This window comes from Eleutherodactylus coqui, chromosome 4 (assembly GCF_035609145.1).
Source record: "Eleutherodactylus coqui strain aEleCoq1 chromosome 4, aEleCoq1.hap1, whole genome shotgun sequence".
Taxonomy (NCBI): domain Eukaryota; kingdom Metazoa; phylum Chordata; class Amphibia; order Anura; family Eleutherodactylidae; genus Eleutherodactylus; species Eleutherodactylus coqui.
The window spans coordinates 37,952,995-37,973,419 of NC_089840.1; the positions used below are offsets into that span (position 1 = coordinate 37,952,995).

Sequence of the window (20,425 nt, forward strand, 5' to 3'; positions counted from 1 at the left end):
TGGGCTCTGTCTGCACTGCTGCAAATGAAATGTTACTGGGCTCTGTCTGCACTGCTGCTACTGAAATGTTACTGAGCTCTGTCTGCACTGCTGCTACTGAAATGTTACTGGGCTCTGTCTGCACTGCTGCTACTGAAATGTTACTGGGCTCTGTCTGCACTGCTGCTACTGAAATGTTACTGGGCTCTGTCTGCACTGCTGCTACTGAAATGTTACTGGGCTCTGTCTGCACTGCTGCTACTGAAATGTTACTGGGCTCTGTCTGCACTGCTGCTACTGAAATGTTACTGGGCTCTGTCTGCACTGCTGCTACTGAAATGTTACTGGGCTCTGTCTGCACTGCTGCTACTGAAATGTTACTGGGCTCTGTCTGCACTGCTGCTACTGAAATGTTACTGGGCTCTGTCTGCACTGCTGCTACTGAAATGTTACTGGGCTCTGTCTGCACTGCTGCTACTGAAATGTTACTGGGCTCTGTCTGCACTGCTGCTACTGAAATGTTACTGGGCTCTGTCTGCACTGCTGCTACTGAAATGTTACTGGGCTCTGTCTGCACTGCTGCTACTGAAATGTTACTGGGCTCTGTCTGCACTGCTGCTACTGAAATGTTACTGGGCTCTGTCTGCACTGCTGCTACTGAAATGTTACTGGGCTCTGTCTGCACTGCTGCTACTGAAATGTTACTGGGCTCTGTCTGCACTGCTGCTACTGAAATGTTACTGGGCTCTGTCTGCACTGCTGCTACTGAAATGTTACTGGGCTCTGTCTGCACTGCTGCTACTGAAATGTTACTGGGCTCTGTCTGCACTGCTGCTACTGAAATGTTACTGGGCTCTGTCTGCACTGCTGCTACTGAAATGTTACTGGGCTCTGTCTGCACTGCTGCTACTGAAATGTTACTGGGCTCTGTCTGCACTGCTGCTACTGAAATGTTACTGGGCTCTGTCTGCACTGCTGCTACTGAAATGTTACTGGGCTCTGTCTGCACTGCTGCTACTGAAATGTTACTGGGCTCTGTCTGCACTGCTGCTACTGAAATGTTACTGGGCTCTGTCTGCACTGCTGCTACTGAAATGTTACTGGGCTCTGTCTGCACTGCTGCTACTGAAATGTTACTGGGCTCTGTCTATAATGCTGCAAATGAAATGTTACTGGGGTCTGTCTATAATGCTGCTACTGAAAGGTTACTGGGGTCTGTCTATACTGCTGCAAATGAAATGTTACTGGGGTCTGCCTATACTGCTGCAAATGAAATGTTACTGGGGTCTGTCTATACTGCTGCAAATGAAATGTTACTGGGGTCTGTCTATACTGCTGCAAATGAAATGTTACTGGGGTCTGTCTATACTGTTAATTCTGAAATGTTACTGGGCTCTGCCTACACTGCTGCTACTGAAATGTTACTGGTGTCTGTCTATACTGCTGCTACTGAAATGTTACTGGGGTCTGTCTATAATGCTGCAAATGAAATGTTACTGGGGTCTGTCTATAATGCTGCAAATGAAATGTTACTGGGGTCTGTCTATAATGCTGCAAATGAAATGTTACTGGGGTCTGTCTATAATGCTGCAAATGAAATGTTACTGGGGTCTGTCTATAATGCTGCAAATGAAATGTTACTGGGGTCTGTCTATAATGCTGCAAATGAAATGTTACTGGGCTCTGTCTGCACTGCTGCAAATGAAATGTTACTGGGCTCTGTCTGCACTGCTGCTACTGAAATGTTACTGGGCTCTGTCTGCACTGCTGCTACTGAAATGTTACTGGGCTCTGTCTGCACTGCTGCTACTGAAATGTTACTGGGCTCTGTCTGCACTGCTGCTACTGAAATGTTACTGGGCTCTGTCTGCACTGCTGCTACTGAAATGTTACTGGGCTCTGTCTGCACTGCTGCTACTGAAATGTTACTGGGCTCTGTCTGCACTGCTGCTACTGAAATGTTACTGGGCTCTGTCTGCACTGCTGCTACTGAAATGTTACTGGGCTCTGTCTGCACTGCTGCTACTGAAATGTTACTGGGCTCTGTCTGCACTGCTGCTACTGAAATGTTACTGGGCTCTGTCTGCACTGCTGCTACTGAAATGTTACTGGGCTCTGTCTATAATGCTGCAAATGAAATGTTACTGGGGTCTGTCTATAATGCTGCTACTGAAAGGTTACTGGGGTCTGTCTATACTGCTGCAAATGAAATGTTACTGGGGTCTGCCTATACTGCTGCAAATGAAATGTTACTGGGGTCTGTCTATACTGCTGCAAATGAAATGTTACTGGGGTCTGTCTATACTGTTAATTCTGAAATGTTACTGGGCTCTGCCTACACTGCTGCTACTGAAATGTTACTGGTGTCTGTCTATACTGCTGCTACTGAAATGTTACTGGGGTCTGTCTATAATGCTGCAAATGAAATGTTACTGGGGTCTGTCTATAATGCTGCAAATGAAATGTTACTGGGGTCTGTCTATAATGCTGCAAATGAAATGTTACTGGGCTCTGTCTGCACTGCTGCTACTGAAATGTTACTGGGCTCTGTCTGCACTGCTGCTACTGAAATGTTACTGGGCTCTGTCTGCACTGCTGCTACTGAAATGTTACTGGGCTCTGTCTGCACTGCTGCTACTGAAATGTTACTGGGCTCTGTCTGCACTGCTGCTACTGAAATGTTACTGGGCTCTGTCTGCACTGCTGCTACTGAAATGTTACTGGGCTCTGTCTGCACTGCTGCTACTGAAATGTTACTGGGCTCTGTCTGCACTGCTGCTACTGAAATGTTACTGGGCTCTGTCTGCACTGCTGCTACTGAAATGTTACTGGGCTCTGTCTGCACTGCTGCTACTGAAATGTTACTGGGCTCTGTCTGCACTGCTGCTACTGAAATGTTACTGGGCTCTGTCTATAATGCTGCAAATGAAATGTTACTGGGGTCTGTCTATAATGCTGCTACTGAAAGGTTACTGGGGTCTGTCTATACTGCTGCAAATGAAATGTTACTGGGGTCTGCCTATACTGCTGCAAATGAAATGTTACTGGGGTCTGTCTATACTGCTGCAAATGAAATGTTACTGGGGTCTGTCTATACTGTTAATTCTGAAATGTTACTGGGCTCTGCCTACACTGCTGCTACTGAAATGTTACTGGTGTCTGTCTATACTGCTGCTACTGAAATGTTACTGGGGTCTGTCTATAATGCTGCAAATGAAATGTTACTGGGGTCTGTCTATAATGCTGCAAATGAAATGTTACTGGGGTCTGTCTATAATGCTGCAAATGAAATGTTACTGGGGTCTGTCTATAATGCTGCAAATGAAATGTTACTGAGCTCTGTCTATACTGTTACTACTGAAATGTTACTGGGGTCTGTCTATAGTGCTGCTACTGAAATGTTACTGGGCTCTGCCTATACTGCTGCTACTGAAATGTTACTGGGGTCAGTCTATACTGCTGCTACTGAAATGTTACTGCGGTCTAACTGGACTTTTGCAACATAACTGTTAGTGGGGTCAGCTTATACCTTTGCTACAGGAATACTACAGGGGTCTGTGCATAGTATGGCTGCACTACGTTTTCACATCGCGGTGTTCTACGTATCTGGCCCAAGAAAAAAAACCCAGTCTGACTGGGGCATGCAGTGTGGGCCGAAGCCCATATGTATTTTATCTGACGTTAGCTCTGCTGTGCAGGGCACTGCAATGGGATTTAATAATGTACCGTCGGTGGGTTCCAGGGAGCCACCCATGCTGTGGGTCCACTCCACACAGACTTCCCATAGGGGAGTTGTACCTGCCTGTGACTATTAATTAAAAAAAACAAAAAAACTGTCTGACTAGGGCATGCAGTGTTCGCCAAAGCCCACCTGCATTTAATCTGACGTTAGCTCAGCTGTGCGGGGCACTGCAATGGGATATATTTATGTACCGTCGGTGGGTTCCAGGAAGCCACCCATGGTGTGGATCCACACAGACTTCCCATTGCGGAGTTGTACCTGCCTGTGACTATTAATTAAAAAACCCCAGTCTAACTCGGGCATGGAGTGTGGGCCGAAGCCCACGGGTACTTTATGTCACGTTAGCTCAGCTATTCGGGGGACTGTATTGGGATTTATTTATGCACCGTTGGTGGCTTCCTGGGGCCCACCCATGCTGTGGGTCCACACAGACTTCCCAGAGCGGAGTTGTACCTGCCTGTGTCTATGAAAAAAGGCCAGTCTGACTGGGGCATGCAGTGTGGGCCGAAGCCCACCTGTATTTAATCTGACGTTAGCTCTACTATCCGGGGCACTGCATTGGGACAAACTACAGGAGCAATACAGCACTGATGAGACGTGCACAGCTACGCTAGCATAGGAGTCCGCTGTAGGCCCGCGATTGCTGAGGGTTTGTGCAGAGGCCTATGTCCTGGGTGCAGTGAAAGTCCGCTTCCTGCCTACGATTGCTGAATCTGTGGGCCAAGGCCTATGTCGTGGGCGCGGTGCAAGTCTGCCATGTTTGTCCGCTCAGATTTATTTTTTGTTCATGTCTTAGGTTTCCTAGGACCCCCCTATGCTGTTGGTGCAAACTTAGTTCCCATTGCGGTGTTTGACCTGTCTGGCACAAAGACACTGACTGACTTGGGTAGGGGGCAGAGCGCTGACGGCTTTCCCCTTGCAGTGTGGATTGAGCTATGCGACACCTTGACAGAATGAATACTGTGTGGCACATGGGTTCCCCATTGCTATGTAACTCCTACCCACGTTTGCAGCTCCTGACGGAGGTGGCACAGGATTGGAATGAAGATCGAACGTCAATTTCTCATTGATTCTGTACAGCATTGTGGGCTATCGCCCCGCCCCTTTTAAAGAGGGTCGCTGCCTGGCCCTGCCAACCCTCTGCAGTGTGGGCCTCCGGTTCCTCCTCATGGCAGACGCACTTCTCAATAGACATGAGGGTGGTGTGGCTATGAGGCCAGCGTGTGGCATGAGGGCAGCTGAAGGCTGCGCAGGGACACTTTGGTGTGCGCTGTGGACACTGGGTCGTGCAGGGGGGGAGGGGTTGGGCAGCATGTAACCCAGGAGAAGTGGCAGCGGTGTGTCCCGCAGGCAGTGCTTGTGCTTAGTTGGAGGTAGTGTGGTGCTTAGCTAAGGTGTGCCTTGCTAATGAGGGTTTGTCCGAAGTAAAAATTGTTAGGGGGGGGGGGCACTCTTGCCGCTATTGTGGCTTAATAGTGAGACCTGGGAACCTAAGATGGAGCCCTGCATGTAGCCCCTCGCCCGCCCTATCCGTTTCTGTGTCGTTTCCATCACTTTTGTAGGTTTTGAAGATTTGTACAAATGAAAACCTTAGCGAGCATCAGTCATATACAAAAATGCTCGAGTTGCCCATTGACTTCAATGGGGTTCGTTACTTGAGACGAACCCTCGAGCATTGCGGAAAGTTCGACTCGAGCAACGAGCACCCGAGCATTTTTGTGCTCGCTTATCTCTAGTGAGCACACATATCTCTGCTGTTATCTTTTACATTCGGTGATCAATGTTGATTGTGGCATGTAAGGCCTCATGTTCCACGGGGAAAAGAAGAATTAAAATCCGCAGCGGATTTTAACTCTTCTCCCGCCCGCGGATCCGCATCCCATAGGGATGCATTGACCACCCGCGGGTAGATAAATACCAGCGGATGGTCAGTAAAAGAGAATTTTTAAAAAAAATGGAGCATAAAAAAAAAAATGGACATGGCTGCATTTTCGTGCGGGTCTCCTGCAGGGACGGCTCCTGCAGGCTTCTATTGAAGCCTATGGAAGCCATCCGGATCCGTGGGAGACCTAAAATAAGAATAACGTACCCGCAGCGGACCGGGCAGGTCTTCTCTTCTTCCCGGCTGGATCTTCTTTCTTCAGCCCGGCGGATGTGCCCGATGCATGCGCGCGGCACGCCGCCGGCGTGCCGAGCACATACGCGGGCCGAAGAAAGAAGATCCAGCCGCGAAGAAGAGAAGATCTGCATGGTCCGCTGCGGGTAAGTTTATTCTTATTTTCCACGCTCATGTCCGCGGGGCAGGAGGGACCCGCTACGGATTCTCCATGGAGAATCCGTAGCGGGCCTGATTTTCCCCGTGGACATGAGGCCTAAAGGGTTCTCTCAGGTGAAGGCGCCCTGCTTGTCACGTCATCGGCTGCTGCAGCAACTGGACACCAGACATTGGCCTGTGATCACTAATGATACCAATAATGCACTGCGATATAGAAGAATTGTAATTAATTCCACAGGGAAGTAAAAAAGAATAAATCAATTAAAAAATAAGAATACTGTAGTTTAAAAAAAAAAAAAAAAAATCACTAATAGGCCATCTGCACATGGAAGATCCGGATCCCGACAGCGGACTCTGGCCCTGACCGTAGCCGGTGACCCCGCGTACCCTTAGTTTTCTTCTGTGCTGCATATGGTCCGGCCGTCACACATGCACAGTGCAGATTTCCCCGCACTGTTGCTAGTCGGAATGGGTGCGGGTCAGACGGAGCCGGCATGAATATTGAGCATGCTGCGATTGTTCCTCCGTGAGCAGAAATTACAATTGATTTCCGCTTGTGTGCAGGAAGCAGCGGATCTCCATAGGCAGTAATGGGCGGTATTTGCTGTGGATTCGCAGTGCAGGAACTGAGCTCCCGCCCCCCTCTCTGCCCCCTCTCTGCTCCTCTGCACTATTTGCAATGAAAGGAGGCGGGGCGGGGCTAAGTTCCGAGAATTAGCCCCACCCCTGTCCTGCCTCTCCTCATTGCAAATAGTACAGAGGGGCGGAGAGGAGGCAGAGAGGGGGCGGGAGCTCAGTTCCTGCTCCTGGCTCTTCCAGGCCCCGCCCCCTGCAGAGAAAGACGACGTACATCGGCTCGGCGTGAAAACCGAGCCGATATACGGTTGTCTGAATCCAGCCTTATACTGCATGGTTAACGCTGGAAAAAAAAAAAACATGGCAGAATTGATTTTTTTCTCAATTCCCCACACACACACACAAAAAAAAAATAGTACTTTTTCTTCTGTTCAAAAGTTGTGCCGCTGCACGGAAACCGAACAGACCCCATTATAGTCAGTCTGTTTGGCGCTGTTCGGTTCTGTCCTGACTTGGGGCTTCTCTATTCCTGCTTCCCAATTGGATGTAAAACCATCTGAAGCCATTAGAGGGCGTCACATCTACAGGATGACTTTGCATCTCCCGGAGAACAATCACCCCCAACACACCTCCCCGCTGCCGGCCACCTGGGGGCAGTAAGGCCTCATGTCCACGGGGAAAATCAGGCCCGCTCCGGATTCTCCATGTAGAATCCGTAGCGGGTCCCTCCTGCCCCGCGGACATGAGGCATAAAAATAAAAATTTACTCACCTCTCGCCCGCTCCGGATCTTCTCTTCGCCGCGGCTTCATCTTCTCTCTTCGGCCCAGCGGATGCGCAGGGCACGTCGGCTGCGTGCCCCGCGCATGCGCCGGCCCGAAGAAAAAAAGATCCGGCCGCGACGGAGAGCATATTAGCACTTTCTGCTTAGGTTAAGCAGCGCTGCTGATTAGAGCCACCTGATTGGCTCTTTGGCACCACGTGACTACACAGCGTGCACGCGGATTGTAGTCACGTGGTGCCAAAGAGCCAATCAGGTGGCTCTAATCAGCAGCGCTGCTTAACCAAGCAGAAAGTGCTAATATGCCGACGGAGAGAAGATGAAGCTGCGGCGAAGGGAAGATCCGGAGCGGGTGAGTAAATTCCCATTTTTGTCTCCCGCGGATCCGGACGGCTTCCATAGGCTTCAATAGAAGCCCGCGGGAGCCGTCCCCGCGGGAGACCCGCACGAAAATGGAGCATGGTCCAGATTTTTTCATGCTCCATTTTTTTTAAAATCACTTTTAGGCCTCATGTCCACGGGGAAAATAAGATCCGCTGCAGATTCTCCATGGAGAATCTGCAGCGGGTCCCTCCTGCCCCGCGGACATGAGCGCCGAAAATAAGAATTTAAAAGCATTTACCTATCCGGCGCGGGCGGCGAAGCTCTGCTCTTCCTCACGGCCGGATCTTCATTTTCGGCCGGCGGATGAATTCCTGACGCCGGCGGCACGTCGCCGGCACGTTGTCGACATGCCGCGCGCATGCGCCGGGCACATCCGCCGAGCCGAAGCAAGGAAGATGCGGCCGTGAGGAAGAGGAGACCTTCCCGGTCCGCTACGGATGGTAAATACTTTAAATTCCTATTTTAGGTCTCCCGCGGATCCGGACGGCTTCCATACGCTTCAATAGAAGCCCGCGGGAGACCCGCATGAAAATGGAGCATGGTCCAGATTTTTCCATGCTCCATTTTTTTTTAAATCACTTTTATTGACCATCCGCGGGTATTTATCTACCCCGCGGGTGGTCAATGCATCCCTATGGGGTGCGGATCCGCATGCGGGAGAAGAGTTAAAATCCGCTGCGGATTTTAATTCTTCTTTTGCCCGTGGACATGAGGCCTAAGGAGCAGGAGTGCTTTATAATGAGGGACAACTGTGTACTGCAGGTGGTCTGTAACTGACATGCAGATATAACCCCGCCTCCTGGTCCCGCCCACTGACAGAAACCACACAGATTACCAAATTCGTAATATTGTGGGAACAGCGCCACCTGCAGGCTTGTCTGTATACTGCATATGAACGGGACAATCCTCCAGCCCTCCACACGAGCAGGACGCCCCCTCCGGTACTGACTGCGGCCGCTGTGCCCCCCGTTATCAGAGCACTTGGTGAGGAGGGTCTGCAGGTTTCAGCAGGTCCCGATATGTCAGCTGGGGGAGCCTGAACGAGAGAGCCGGGAGATGGGAGAAAACCGCCGACATACCGGGAGATGGGAGAGCGCCACTGACATGCCGGGAGATCAAACACTTACCGAGCACCGCCGGCATCACGGAGAACACACTTCAGTATGCAGGCAAAAACGGTATTTTCACAAGACGTTAGGGGAGGCGTGGACCAGCGACAGGAGGAGGATAGCATGGGGGCGGCGCCGGCTCCGGGATTGGTGGTTGTTCTGTTTTTCACCAATCATGGAGCCACTGACTCCCAGGACGCCCCGCCCCCTGTGTATAATGCGCGCGCTGGATTTCAAATGTCCTGTGATGTCGGTTAGATTTTGCAGTCGTCGCCTCCGAGAGCCTCTTATAGGCCAAGGGGAAAACAGTTTTAGGCTGCATTCCCACGAGCGTATATCGGCTCGGTTTTCACACCGAGCCGATATACGTCGTCCTCATCTGCAGCGGGGTGAGGATGGAAGAGCCAGGAGCAGGAACTGAGGCTCCCGCCCCCTCTCCGCCCCTCTGCACTATTTGCAATGGCGAGAGGCGGGACAGGGGCAGGGCTAAGTGCCGAGAATTAGCCCTGCCCCCGTCCCACCTCCTTTTATTGCAAATAGTGCAGAGGGGCGGAGAGGGGGCGGGAGCTCAGTTCCTGCTCCTGGCTCTTCCACCCCCCCCCCCCCCCCTGCAGATAAGGACGACGTATATCGGCTCGGCGTGAAAACCGAGCCGATATCCGTTCATGGGAATGCAGCCGTAGGGCCTCCGGTGACAAGACCGTTCATCTAATCACCACACAACTCTAATCATATCTGCCTAAAATGGAACTGCATGCTGGGTTTTGCAGACACCTGTTTCTAGGGGCGGGATTATTTTTGACAGAATATATACACATGTTCATAGACACATTACAGATAAGCTCCCTCCTGCCGGTTCAGGGTCTCCTTCATGAGGTCGTCTAGAAGTCCCAGAGAACAGCAGCTCCAGTTGTGGCACAAGGCAGGACTGAGCATCCCGTACCGCTCCTGCTTCTAGCCCTGCGCTGTCTGGTGGGTATTAGAGGGCATGGGCCTGCCAGCTGTCTGTGTGGATCAGGAGTGATAGTCCTTGGATGATACGCAGTTCAATACAACCACAGACAATCATTTGGCATCTGCAGGTAATTAAATACCTGCGGATGTCATATTTCCTGTCGTGCGGATTGCACACACGGGATAAAAATCGCAGCATGCTCCATTTTTTGCGGATTTCCAAACGAATGGCTTCCATTGAAGTCGCTGGAAGCCGTCTGATTCATACCACACCTGCAGCTGACACTGCGGATCTGCGGGAAAGCCGGAGATTTTATAAAAAAATGCAAAGTGCATGTGCGCAGCACACCGGTCAGCGTCCGCACAATCTACAGTGTAGAAGAAAAGAAGATCTATCTAGGACGGAGAAGACCCACACCGCATCCGAACAATTGAGAAAATATCCATGGCCGCGGGCACGGGTGGATTCCGTTGTGCGATTCTGCACTTGGACTCCGCACGTGCCCGTGGGCATGAGGCCTTAATGGTGTTGGAAAAAAAATGGTAAAGTGATGTTTATTCTCTCTGCCTTCCCAAAAAATGTAATAGAAGTTCTACAATACACAATATATACCCTAAATCGGTACCAATAAAACTACAGCTTGCCACGCAGAACACAAGCCCTCGTATGGCCACGTCCACGGAAAGATAGTTATGGCTTTTGAAGACTGAAGATGAAACTCTCAAGAAAAAAAAAAACAATCCCTGTGCCCTTAGGATCAAAATAAGCCACGTTATTAAAGGGTTAATGGAGTTGTGTGGTTTATAGAAAAAAAATTCTGTCTGGTGAGAAAATTATAACACAGATAAGATATTAGAGAAAACAAATAGATGGGATGAAATCTGCTGCGGAGCCGCACAAAACCCGTGTAAACTGCAGTAAATCAGAGATGCGTGAGCGCCCCCCTGAGGCGTCGTTCACATCTGCACCGCGGGGTCCCTTTTCCTGATCTGTTACAGCAGCAATAAAGTGGGGATCCACTAATCTGCATCCGTCTTATGATGGAACCGAACGGCGCTGAATGGCACTTAGTGACTATAATGGAGTCTGGCTGACTTCTGTTTGGCCGCCTGGTATTTGCCAGGATGAAATGGCGCAACACGCAGAAATATATCATCCTGTATCTCTACGGAATTCAGTGATGGAGAATCTAAGCCCCCCTGTCCACGGCTGAGGGGGAATATCGCTAGCGGTATTTGCCACAGGGAAGGCGTGGGGAGCACTGACCGGTCTCCGAGATGAGCCTATCTAACAGATAGACTCACCGCGGAAAATCGCGGCAATCGCAGCATGCCGCGATTTTAATCCTGCAAGCAGAGAATTGCTGATTCTTCACTCGTGGACTTCGGCGCTGCACTTTCCATAGTAATCCTATGGAAGGCTTTACGGAGTGTGAGCTGCGGGTGATTTATCACAAGCATATCATCGCCTGTGGACAGGCAGCCGAAGAGGAACCTCCAGCGCCGACAGGAACAGACTAAACGCAGGTCAGTCAAATACGCATTACAGTATTTTTTCCCAAATCTCTGTTCTTCCCGCACTGTCGCTAGGCGATGACGCGGGTACCCGTGACCTAACCGCAAAGTCAATCACGGATGGGCCACGGGTCACACGGCTTCCATTGACCTCGATCGGAATCCACATAAAAATAGAACATGCTGTGATTGTATTCCTGGGAGTGAAAATCGCAATAGCTGCGCAAATGTTCTATTCTTTGTATGGATGCGGAATACCGCAGATCATTCGCGCAGGTGACGATCGTGTATTCCGCAATTCAAATCCAGACATGTGAAATGGGCCTTAACCCCTTAGTGACGGCCCCATAGTGTTTTTACGTTCTGCCATTGCAGGAAGTGTACGAAGGGATGTAGCGCTTTAATCTCCCTCTATACATCGCGGGTGTCAGCTGTTTATTACAGCTGACACCTGTGGGCAACAGCCCCAACAAGCTGCGCTGCCAAACGGGGCTGTTAACCCTTTAAATGCCGCTGTCAATTCTGACAGTGGCATTTAAATCCCCTGAACGATGTCCTGGCAGTATGGCTTGAGCCGTCCCCATGGGATGGCTTGATAGACTGCCTGTTAGAAAGCAATATGATGTAATGCTATAGCATTACATCATACTGCAGGAGCGATCAAAGCATGACTAGCTGTGGTCCCCCTGGGGACTAAAAGAAAGTGTAAAAATAAACAATACAGAGTCTAATCTATCAAAGTAACACATTATTTACCGCGCACGGTGAACGTCGGAAAAAAAATTAAGAAATGCCAGAAATGCGCTTTTTTGGTCACCCTGTCTCCAAGAAAAAATGTAATAAAAGGAATCAAAGAGTCGTGTGTATTCAAAAATGGTACCAATGGAAACGACAGGACGTCCCGCACACAATGAGCCCTCGCACGACTATGTCAACGGAAAAATTTTAAAGTTATTGTGCGCAGAAAATGGAGACAGAAAATAATTCAAAAAAATTAAATGTCCTTTAAAAAAAAAGAAAAAAGTAGTCCAGCAAAAAAAAAATATATATATATATGTTTGTTATCGTAGTAATCGTACTGACCCAAAGAATGAAGTTATCAGGTCATTTTTGTTGCAGTTTGTGCGCCGTAGAAACAGGAGGCACCAAAAATGGCAGAATGTTGTTTTTTTCCCTTTTCTCTCCACTTAGAACTTTTATAAAGTTTTTCAGTACATTATATGGTTTACTAAATAGCACCAGTGAAAAATACAACTCGTCCCACAAAGAACAACAAGCCTTCATACAGCGACGTCGATGGATAAATAAAGGGAGTTATGATTTTTTAAAGGTAGGAGAAAAAAACTAAAAAGAAAAAAAAAGCTCCGTCACTAGGGGGTTAAACACTCCCCACTTGTAAGAATGTGAAACACTGAAGGAGAAGTGAACGATTATCAACCATGATCTGCCTGTCTGTACAATCTGCCAGGAGATGGGAGAGCGGACACACTTACCGAGCACCGCCGGCATCACAGGGGAGACACTTCACTGCTCACCGGGACGGTCACAGCAAGTCAGGGCAGGAGCGGACCCAGAGCACGGCCACCGGCAGGTATAATCCCGGAGAAGATACTTCAGTCTGCGGTCACACCGGTGCTGTCAAAATATACAGGGAGGAGCGAACCGAGAAAACCCCGAGCTGTTGTGGGAAGAGCAGCAGCCCGAGAACACGCACTGTCAGGAGACACTGATGACACGGGGGGGGGGGGGGGCGGCGGCTGGTGGTTGTGAATCTTATAGAGACGATTGTCGTGTCTGAGGAGAAACAAGAAGGGCAGAAAGGACCTATAACCACACCACACAGCAAGAACAGGAAACCGCACAACATAACCGAGCAGTGCAGGCCGTCAGCTGGTGACACAGAACCTCCTAATTCTTCTTTCTCTTCTCTTTTTTTTAACCCCTTGACTGCTGTGATGCTTATTTCACACTGACCAGTGCAGTAGTGACACACGGCCCGATACCGCGCTCGCCAGCGTGCGATTTCCCTGCGGATGCGAGGCATTTTTGTATTACAACCGCCTCGCATCCCTTCGGGGAAGTAGCGCTCCTCCACGGCGGCGGTCAGCCATGACAGAGGATCGCAGAGTGTCTCCCATTGTTTCCAAGGGGAGAGCTTGCATCGCACTCGCATACACCTAGCACATGGTGCGATGCCGCCGCTGGCTCTGTTGAAAAAGATGGGCAATGTGAGGGCACACCCAAAGATAGGGCATGCCACAATTTTCCACCTCATATGCACTGCGATGCGGGGGGTGGGAGTCACTCATGTATGCGGCCGCATTCAAAAGAATTGGGTTCATATTCCTGCGTCTCACAGCGCACAAATCTCACGTGTGAATCTCAGGTGTGTGCAACAGTCTAATGTCTGTGACTTGTGTCTTCACTCCCCTGCTGACTGCCATCTGCACCCTCCACCATAGCAGAGCTGCCGGGTGTCACTGCTGGGGGCTGTGAAGCATCTTCCCGGGGAGCAATTACCCCCCAGTGTATACCAGGGCAGTTCATCTATTACCCCCCAGTGTATACCGGGGCAGTTCATCTATTACCCCCCGTGTATACCGGGGCAGTTCATCTATTACCCTCCAGTGTATACCGGGGTAGTTCATCTATTACCCCCCAGTGTATACCGGGGCAGTTCCTCTATTACCCCCCAGTGTATTCCGGGGTAGTTCATCCATTACCTCCAGTGTATACCGGGGCAGTTCATCTATTACCCCCCAGTGTATACCGGGGGGAGTTCATCGATTTACGCCCTGCTTCATTGATGAAGCACTGGGAGTAATAGGGGTCTCCTAGAAAGTGACTTCTGTAGGATTCTGCTGGTCACATTGGACCCCCGAGCAGCGGACCGCTGCCGATATCTCAGCCGTAAAGCAGCGGATACATGGATTAACCCCTTCCCGCTCCAGGACGTACACATTTACGTCATGGAGCCTCGGGGTATGTATGCAGGGGGATCGTGGGGCGACCTCTCTGCATACAGCGCAGGCGTCAGCTGTTTAGTACAGCTGACACCTGCGGGCAATAGCCTCGATCGGCCATTCAGCCAATCGCGGCTATTAACCCTTTAAATGCTGCTGTCAATTCTGACAGCAGCATTTAAAGCCCCCAAACAGCTGTTCGGGGGTCCTACACGCTCCACCCACGGTGAGATCAGGGGGAGCCGTGGGGTGGCTTCAGAGACTGCCTGTCAGAATGCTGAATGACGTAATGCTATAGCATTACGTTATACTACAGGAGCGATCAAAGTATCGCATACTGTAGTCCCCCAGGGGGACTTAAAAGTTAAAAAAAAGTAACAAAAGTTTCAATCACCCCCTTTTGCCATATCTATAATTAAAAAGTCTAAATATAAAAATACATATTTGGTATCACCACGTCTGTAAAAGTCCGATCTATCAAAGTAGCTCATTATTTTTGCCGCACGGTGAACGTCGTCTGAAAAAAAAATTAAGAACGCCAGAAATGCACTTTTTCAGTCACCCTGTCTCCCAGAAAAAACGCAATAAAAAGCGATCAAAAGGTCGCACGTATTCCAAATTAGTACTAACAGAAACTACAGGACATTCCGCAAAAAATGAGCCATCGCTGAATTACGTCGGTGGAAAAATTAAAGTTATCGCATGCACAAAATGACCGCAGAAAATAATTGAAAAAAATTAATTGTCTTTGAAAAAAAAAAGTAGTATAGTAAAAAAAAAAATATACAGGTTTGGTATCATAGTAATCATACTGACCCATAGAATAAAGTTATCAGGTCATTTTTGTTGCAGTTTGTGCGCTGTAGAAACAAGGCGCGCTGAAAGATGGCAGAATGTCGGGGTTTTTTTCATTTTACTCCACTTAGAATTTTTAAAAAGTTTTTTAGTACATTCTATGGTACAGTAAATGGCACCATTGAAAAATACAACTCGTCCCGCAAAAAACAAGCCCTCATATAGCGACGTCGATGGATAAATAAAGGAGTTATGATTTTTTTAAGGCGGGGAAGAAAAAACGAAAATGGAAAAAAAAAAAGGGCCACGTCATGAAGGGGTTAAAGGAGGATTCCCAATATGGACCTTATGGCACTTGTACCTGTGGGAACCATAAGAAGCTCCTCGGAGGGGCTCTAACCCCTTCGGTCAGGGCAGTCAAACTCACTCATCGCATATGTGAGAGAACCCATTGAAAACCATGGGCTTCACATTGTAGCGATGATTTTGTAGCCGTTCGGATACAGCCTCCGGCCTCTTTCACACGGGCTACAAAACACATGTAAGTGAAGCTTATGGTTTCCAATAAATTCTTTCAGGTTGCAAAACATCTCATGTGAAGGAACCCGTTGGAAACCATGAGCTTCACATACATGCGTTTTTTAGCCCGTGTGAAAGAGGCCTTATGGTCGTCTTCAAAGGGCCAATTACAATTGTAAGATTGTATAGTAATACTGACCTCCATAGTGGCCCCAGAAGTAATAGTGCCGCGGCAGTAATAGGGTCCCCCATGGTGGCCACAGTAGTAATAAGGTTCCCCAGAGTGGCCCCAGAAGTAATAGTATAGTGGTTCCAGTAGTAAAAGTAACCCCAGTATTAAGTGTCCCCTATATTGGTGGCCACAATAGTAATAGTGACGCTGATAGTAATAGTGTCTCTTATATGGGCCCCCGTAGTAATAGTTACCCCCTTCACCACACCTATTGGTTCCAAGAGCGGGCGGCGGTAGGGAATATGCCTGTGTAGGGTGAATCATTGGTCGTGCCGTGGCCGCGCGGGGCCACCACACATTTTGAAGATCTCCAGCAAGGTGATCAACAGACCAAGTAGGTTAATGTCAAAACGGGTCAAGAGTTTGGTTTAATACATGTGTCCCCCCCCCCCCCCGACCCCTCCCCACCTTGCCGACACTCCCCCCCCCCCCAAACCCCCCACTTTTTTTTTCTTCTCTCCACCTCTTCCCCATGTCCCTTCCCCCCTTCTCCCCTCTCCCAACCCCCCCAGTTTTATAAAAATGTGAATCAAGATGACTTATATACCCATGATGCTAAAGCAGCAAAAAAAAAACACTGTAGTGATAAGTTATGTCCTGATTTAACTAATAAAACCAAACAAAAAAAAATAGTTACCCCCATAGTGCTGTAGTGGTAATAGTGACCCCTGTGTTAGTCCAAGTAGTAATACTGATCCCTATAATGGCCCCAGTAGTAATAATGTACCCTATATTGTCTCTAGTGGTAATAGTGCCCCCCCCCCCCCATAGTAGTCCTGAGTAGTAATAAGTGACCCCCATAGTAGTCCTATTAGTAATAGCACCCCCCTATTTTCTTCTGGCGGGGCAGCATACCTACAGGCATTCTCCTCCCCTAGCCTGCAGCCTGACCGTTGGTGGCAGCCGCTGTTGAGTCTGTGGCCGCTGACACCTGAGACTCTGAGGGAAAGAGATCAGCGGTCACAGACTCTGCAATACCGCTGCTGCAGGCTGGGGGAGGGGAATTCTCTTTAGAGTCGCTGCACGGCTGTCTGGCAACATAACATATGGTGGTGGGATGAATTCGCACTGCGGGCCTTGTGTTTTTCACATCTGTGTCCTAAGGAATCAGAGGAGCATGGACGGCCTTATAAGCCTTCTCACACCTTCTGGATGCTCTCCCTGAGGAGTAATGATACCCTCCCCACCCCCGTCTATAGGCCCCTCACTAGGTAGTTCCTCTCATCCAATATATTGGGATCGGGAACACCTCAGCAGGAGTAGTTTGCACTATATTAGCCAAAACTCCGATCAGCTGGCTAAGTATTGGGTGTCCCTCATTTAATGCGAAATGTCCCCCCAAATGATCTAAATAAAAGATCACGGAGAATGCTCTGATCTTTCTGTGAACGCTCTTATCTGCTACTGCAGTATGGCTTATTCATGTAATCCGCAATGACGGATATCAATGCCTCTTGTAAAGAGCTAAGCCATATTGCACTAGCAGGAGGGCTTGTAAGAGGTAACGGTTGTTGTCTGCTGTACCCTAGGGGGTCGTATTTTAGTGAATCATAACATTTAGTTTTAGTTTAATCTATACTAAAGGATCTTGCAAAATGGTAGCTGAGCTCACAGTGTGAATGAGGGTGGAGTCACGCGGGCGAGTACGATATCCGAAAAACAAGGACCCATGATGCGCTTTTGCTTAAACGTATCGCATCTCCGCGGTGTAGTTACGATTTTCACATTCATGGAAAAAAAAAAATCACAAGCGCCTCCAATAGTTTCAGTGGTAAAAATCCCATCGCTCCTACATGCAGATTTCACGGCCCGCGAGTGCGATGTGATTTTTATTAAAGATCCCCTGGGAAATAATGGGGGATTCCTTCCGAGCGATCATCCAGAAATGAGATCTGTGGAATTCCAATTCTCTTGCAGGAGTTTCACGCTTGATAGACGGTCGGAAGTGTTTCCTATTGACTCCAATGGGAAACCTCACATCGCGCGGCATGCAGGAGTCATGTGATGCATTAAGGGTCCCACTGAAATGAACGGGCGATGCGTTCCGAGGAACTCGAAGAGACAGAACGCGCCTCAAAGGAAAGACCAGCAACCAGTTATCTCAGACTGAGTGGAATCCAGATCTCGCTACACTCGGTAGTAAATGGGTCGCTGGTGAATATACACTTTGGTCGTTCACCGCAATATGGCGGCCGCAGAACGTTGTTGGGAAAGAGGGCTCATTCACACGGGCGTATGCATAAGACGAGATGGGTCTACCCGCAGTGTTTTACACAGTAGCAGCCATATGCTCTGTCAGCAGGACCCGGCAGAGACCCGGTATAGGCTGTGAGTGCATTACGAATGTCCGCCTACCACTCGCTCACGGACGGGCGCAGGGTGACGATTTTTTTTTCCCACTTCCCTGCTCTGTTCAGAGTGCGAATGGAAAAGCTGCTGATGAGCAATGCATTGTGTATAGACTGCGTATCATACGCTGCCCATACCAGGTATAGGGCTCACGCTGCGCCCGTATGCAGAGAAATAGAGCGTGCTGCAATTTATTTCTCTTGCGTATCGATACGCAGTGTCCGCACAGCGGTGTGCAGGGATCAATGAACATTCATTGACTCCATTCACCTTGTGTTACCCGCGGTGACAATACAACAGTGTGAAAAAGCCCCAACCCACATCCGCTCTCTGCTATCCGGCTGCGGTCATCAGCTGCACTTCCTGCTGGCTTGTTGGCGGCACGTTCACTGAAGCTGAAGGGAACCTCCTTGTGTCACATGATCGATCCAAAATGTGATTGTTCTCCGTAAGAAACAACAAGTCATCTTGTAGATCTGATACCTTTTAATGGCGAACAAAAATACATGATGTCACAGCGAGCTTTCGGGCCTCTCAGGGTTCTTCCTCAGGCTTCAATGGAATAGATCAGAAGAGGCATATATAACATACACATGAAAAGGCACAGACATGGAGTGATTAATTTGTACTTAAAACAATATCTCTGCCAAGACCTCATCTACATGCAGGGATGCGGGAAAGGCTGCGTGCCACGGGGGAGAGATGCTCTGCGCAGCAGCTTATTCCCCTGGTAAATCTAACACTTCCCAATGCAGATTAAAGTGAGCCTATCACCAGGTTCATGCTGCCCAAACTACGAGCGGCCTGACCTGGGACAAGTATGTGTGTGTGTGTGTGTGTATATATATACCCTGCGCCTGTGTACCTCTTGTACTGAGAAGCTGCCGCATTTCAGAATAAACATACTTTGAAATTTGACAGAGAAAGGCGCTCCGAGTCACAGGATGGGACCGTGGCGCCCTTTCCCATCTAGAGTGACAGGCTTCTGCCCGACCTCTGTGTATTTGGAGTGGAAGTCTCCACGCTGACCTCCCATGTAGTGGCCGGCGCTTGTAACTGCAGGCACGACTCCTTTTGATTTCAATGAGAGCCATGCCCGCAGTTACAAGTGCTGGCCACTACAAGGAGGTCGGCATGGAGGCTTCCGCTCTGATCTCTATGTATTTGCGGTGCTGACAGCATGCGCCCGCACAGCTGATTGGTCGGGGTCCAGACCAGCAGGCTCCGACCGATCAACTATTGATGACCTATCATGAGGACAGGCCGTCAGTTGTATTTAACTGGAAAACCCCTTTAAACATTATTTATGCTGCACAGTGAACACTATTAAAAATACAAAACACGCCAGAACTGCAGATTTTGTTAATCTCGCCTCTAGAAAAATATGGAGTAAAAAAACAGTGAAAAGGTAACATGTTCCCAAAAATTAGATAAATGAAGACCAGAGTTCATCCCACAAAAAACAAAATAGTGAGGCAAAATGTTAATCAATGTTAAATTTGTATGTCTCTTAGGGTGGCTACCCACTACAGTTTTTTTTCACTGCGAAATTCACAGCGTTTTTTTTTTCTGTAGGGGTCTATGGGACATGTAATGTTAAAATTGCGATCGTGCAAAATCGCAATTTACCGCAAAATAGCGATTTTAACATTGCAAGTCCCATAGACCCCTGCTGAAAAAAAAACGTGAATTTCACAGTGAAAAAAAAACTGTAGTGGGTAGTCATAGTCAACCTTAAACGGTTAAAAAAAAAAAAGTTTTCCAATGTGCTTCCAGAATAAAGCAAACAAATGGAAATAATATATACATCATCAGAACTTTGTACAGTATATTTGCACATATTTTACATATTGCAGTTAAAAAAAAAAAGACAAATTTCTTTCAAATTTTTTCCCATCTTGGTGCTTTTAATAAATATACACATTCTGTCTATTTTTACCACCTAAATGAAGTACAATATGTGGCGAAAAAACAATGTCAGAATCACTTGGATATGCAAAACCTTTAGGGCTCAGTCACATGAGCAATTTTTACATGCGTAAAAAACATCGCACTTTGCATGTAAAAACAAAAAAAAAACGTGTGACCGCGTCCAGTGACACCCACATGTTCTATCTTTTGCAGGTGTGAATTTTAAGTGCATTAAAAAAAAGCACACATGTGACCGCTTCCATTGGAAACCATTGGATTTCTACAAATGATATTTAAAATTTACACCTATACATGCGTGGAACGCTCGTGTGGCCGAGCTCT

General features: G+C 48.5%; 1 protein-coding gene and 1 long non-coding RNA gene across 2 annotated transcripts in view; both read right to left on the reverse strand.

Annotated features, from left to right (window-relative positions):
* The window catches only part of LOC136624585 (uncharacterized), a 32,628-nt gene extending 23,713 nt beyond the window's left edge, over positions 1–8,915 (reverse strand). Inside the window, exon 1 of the mRNA XM_066598545.1 lies at positions 8,864–8,915. Coding sequence (XP_066454642.1) covers positions 8,864–8,879 — 16 coding nt within the window. The 5' untranslated portion in view covers positions 8,880–8,915. The remainder of the gene's footprint in view (positions 1–8,863) is intronic.
* LOC136625240 (uncharacterized) overlaps positions 1–20,425 on the reverse strand; it is a 262,243-nt gene that overhangs the window by 158,005 nt on the left and 83,813 nt on the right. The gene's annotated exons all lie outside the window — the stretch shown is intronic.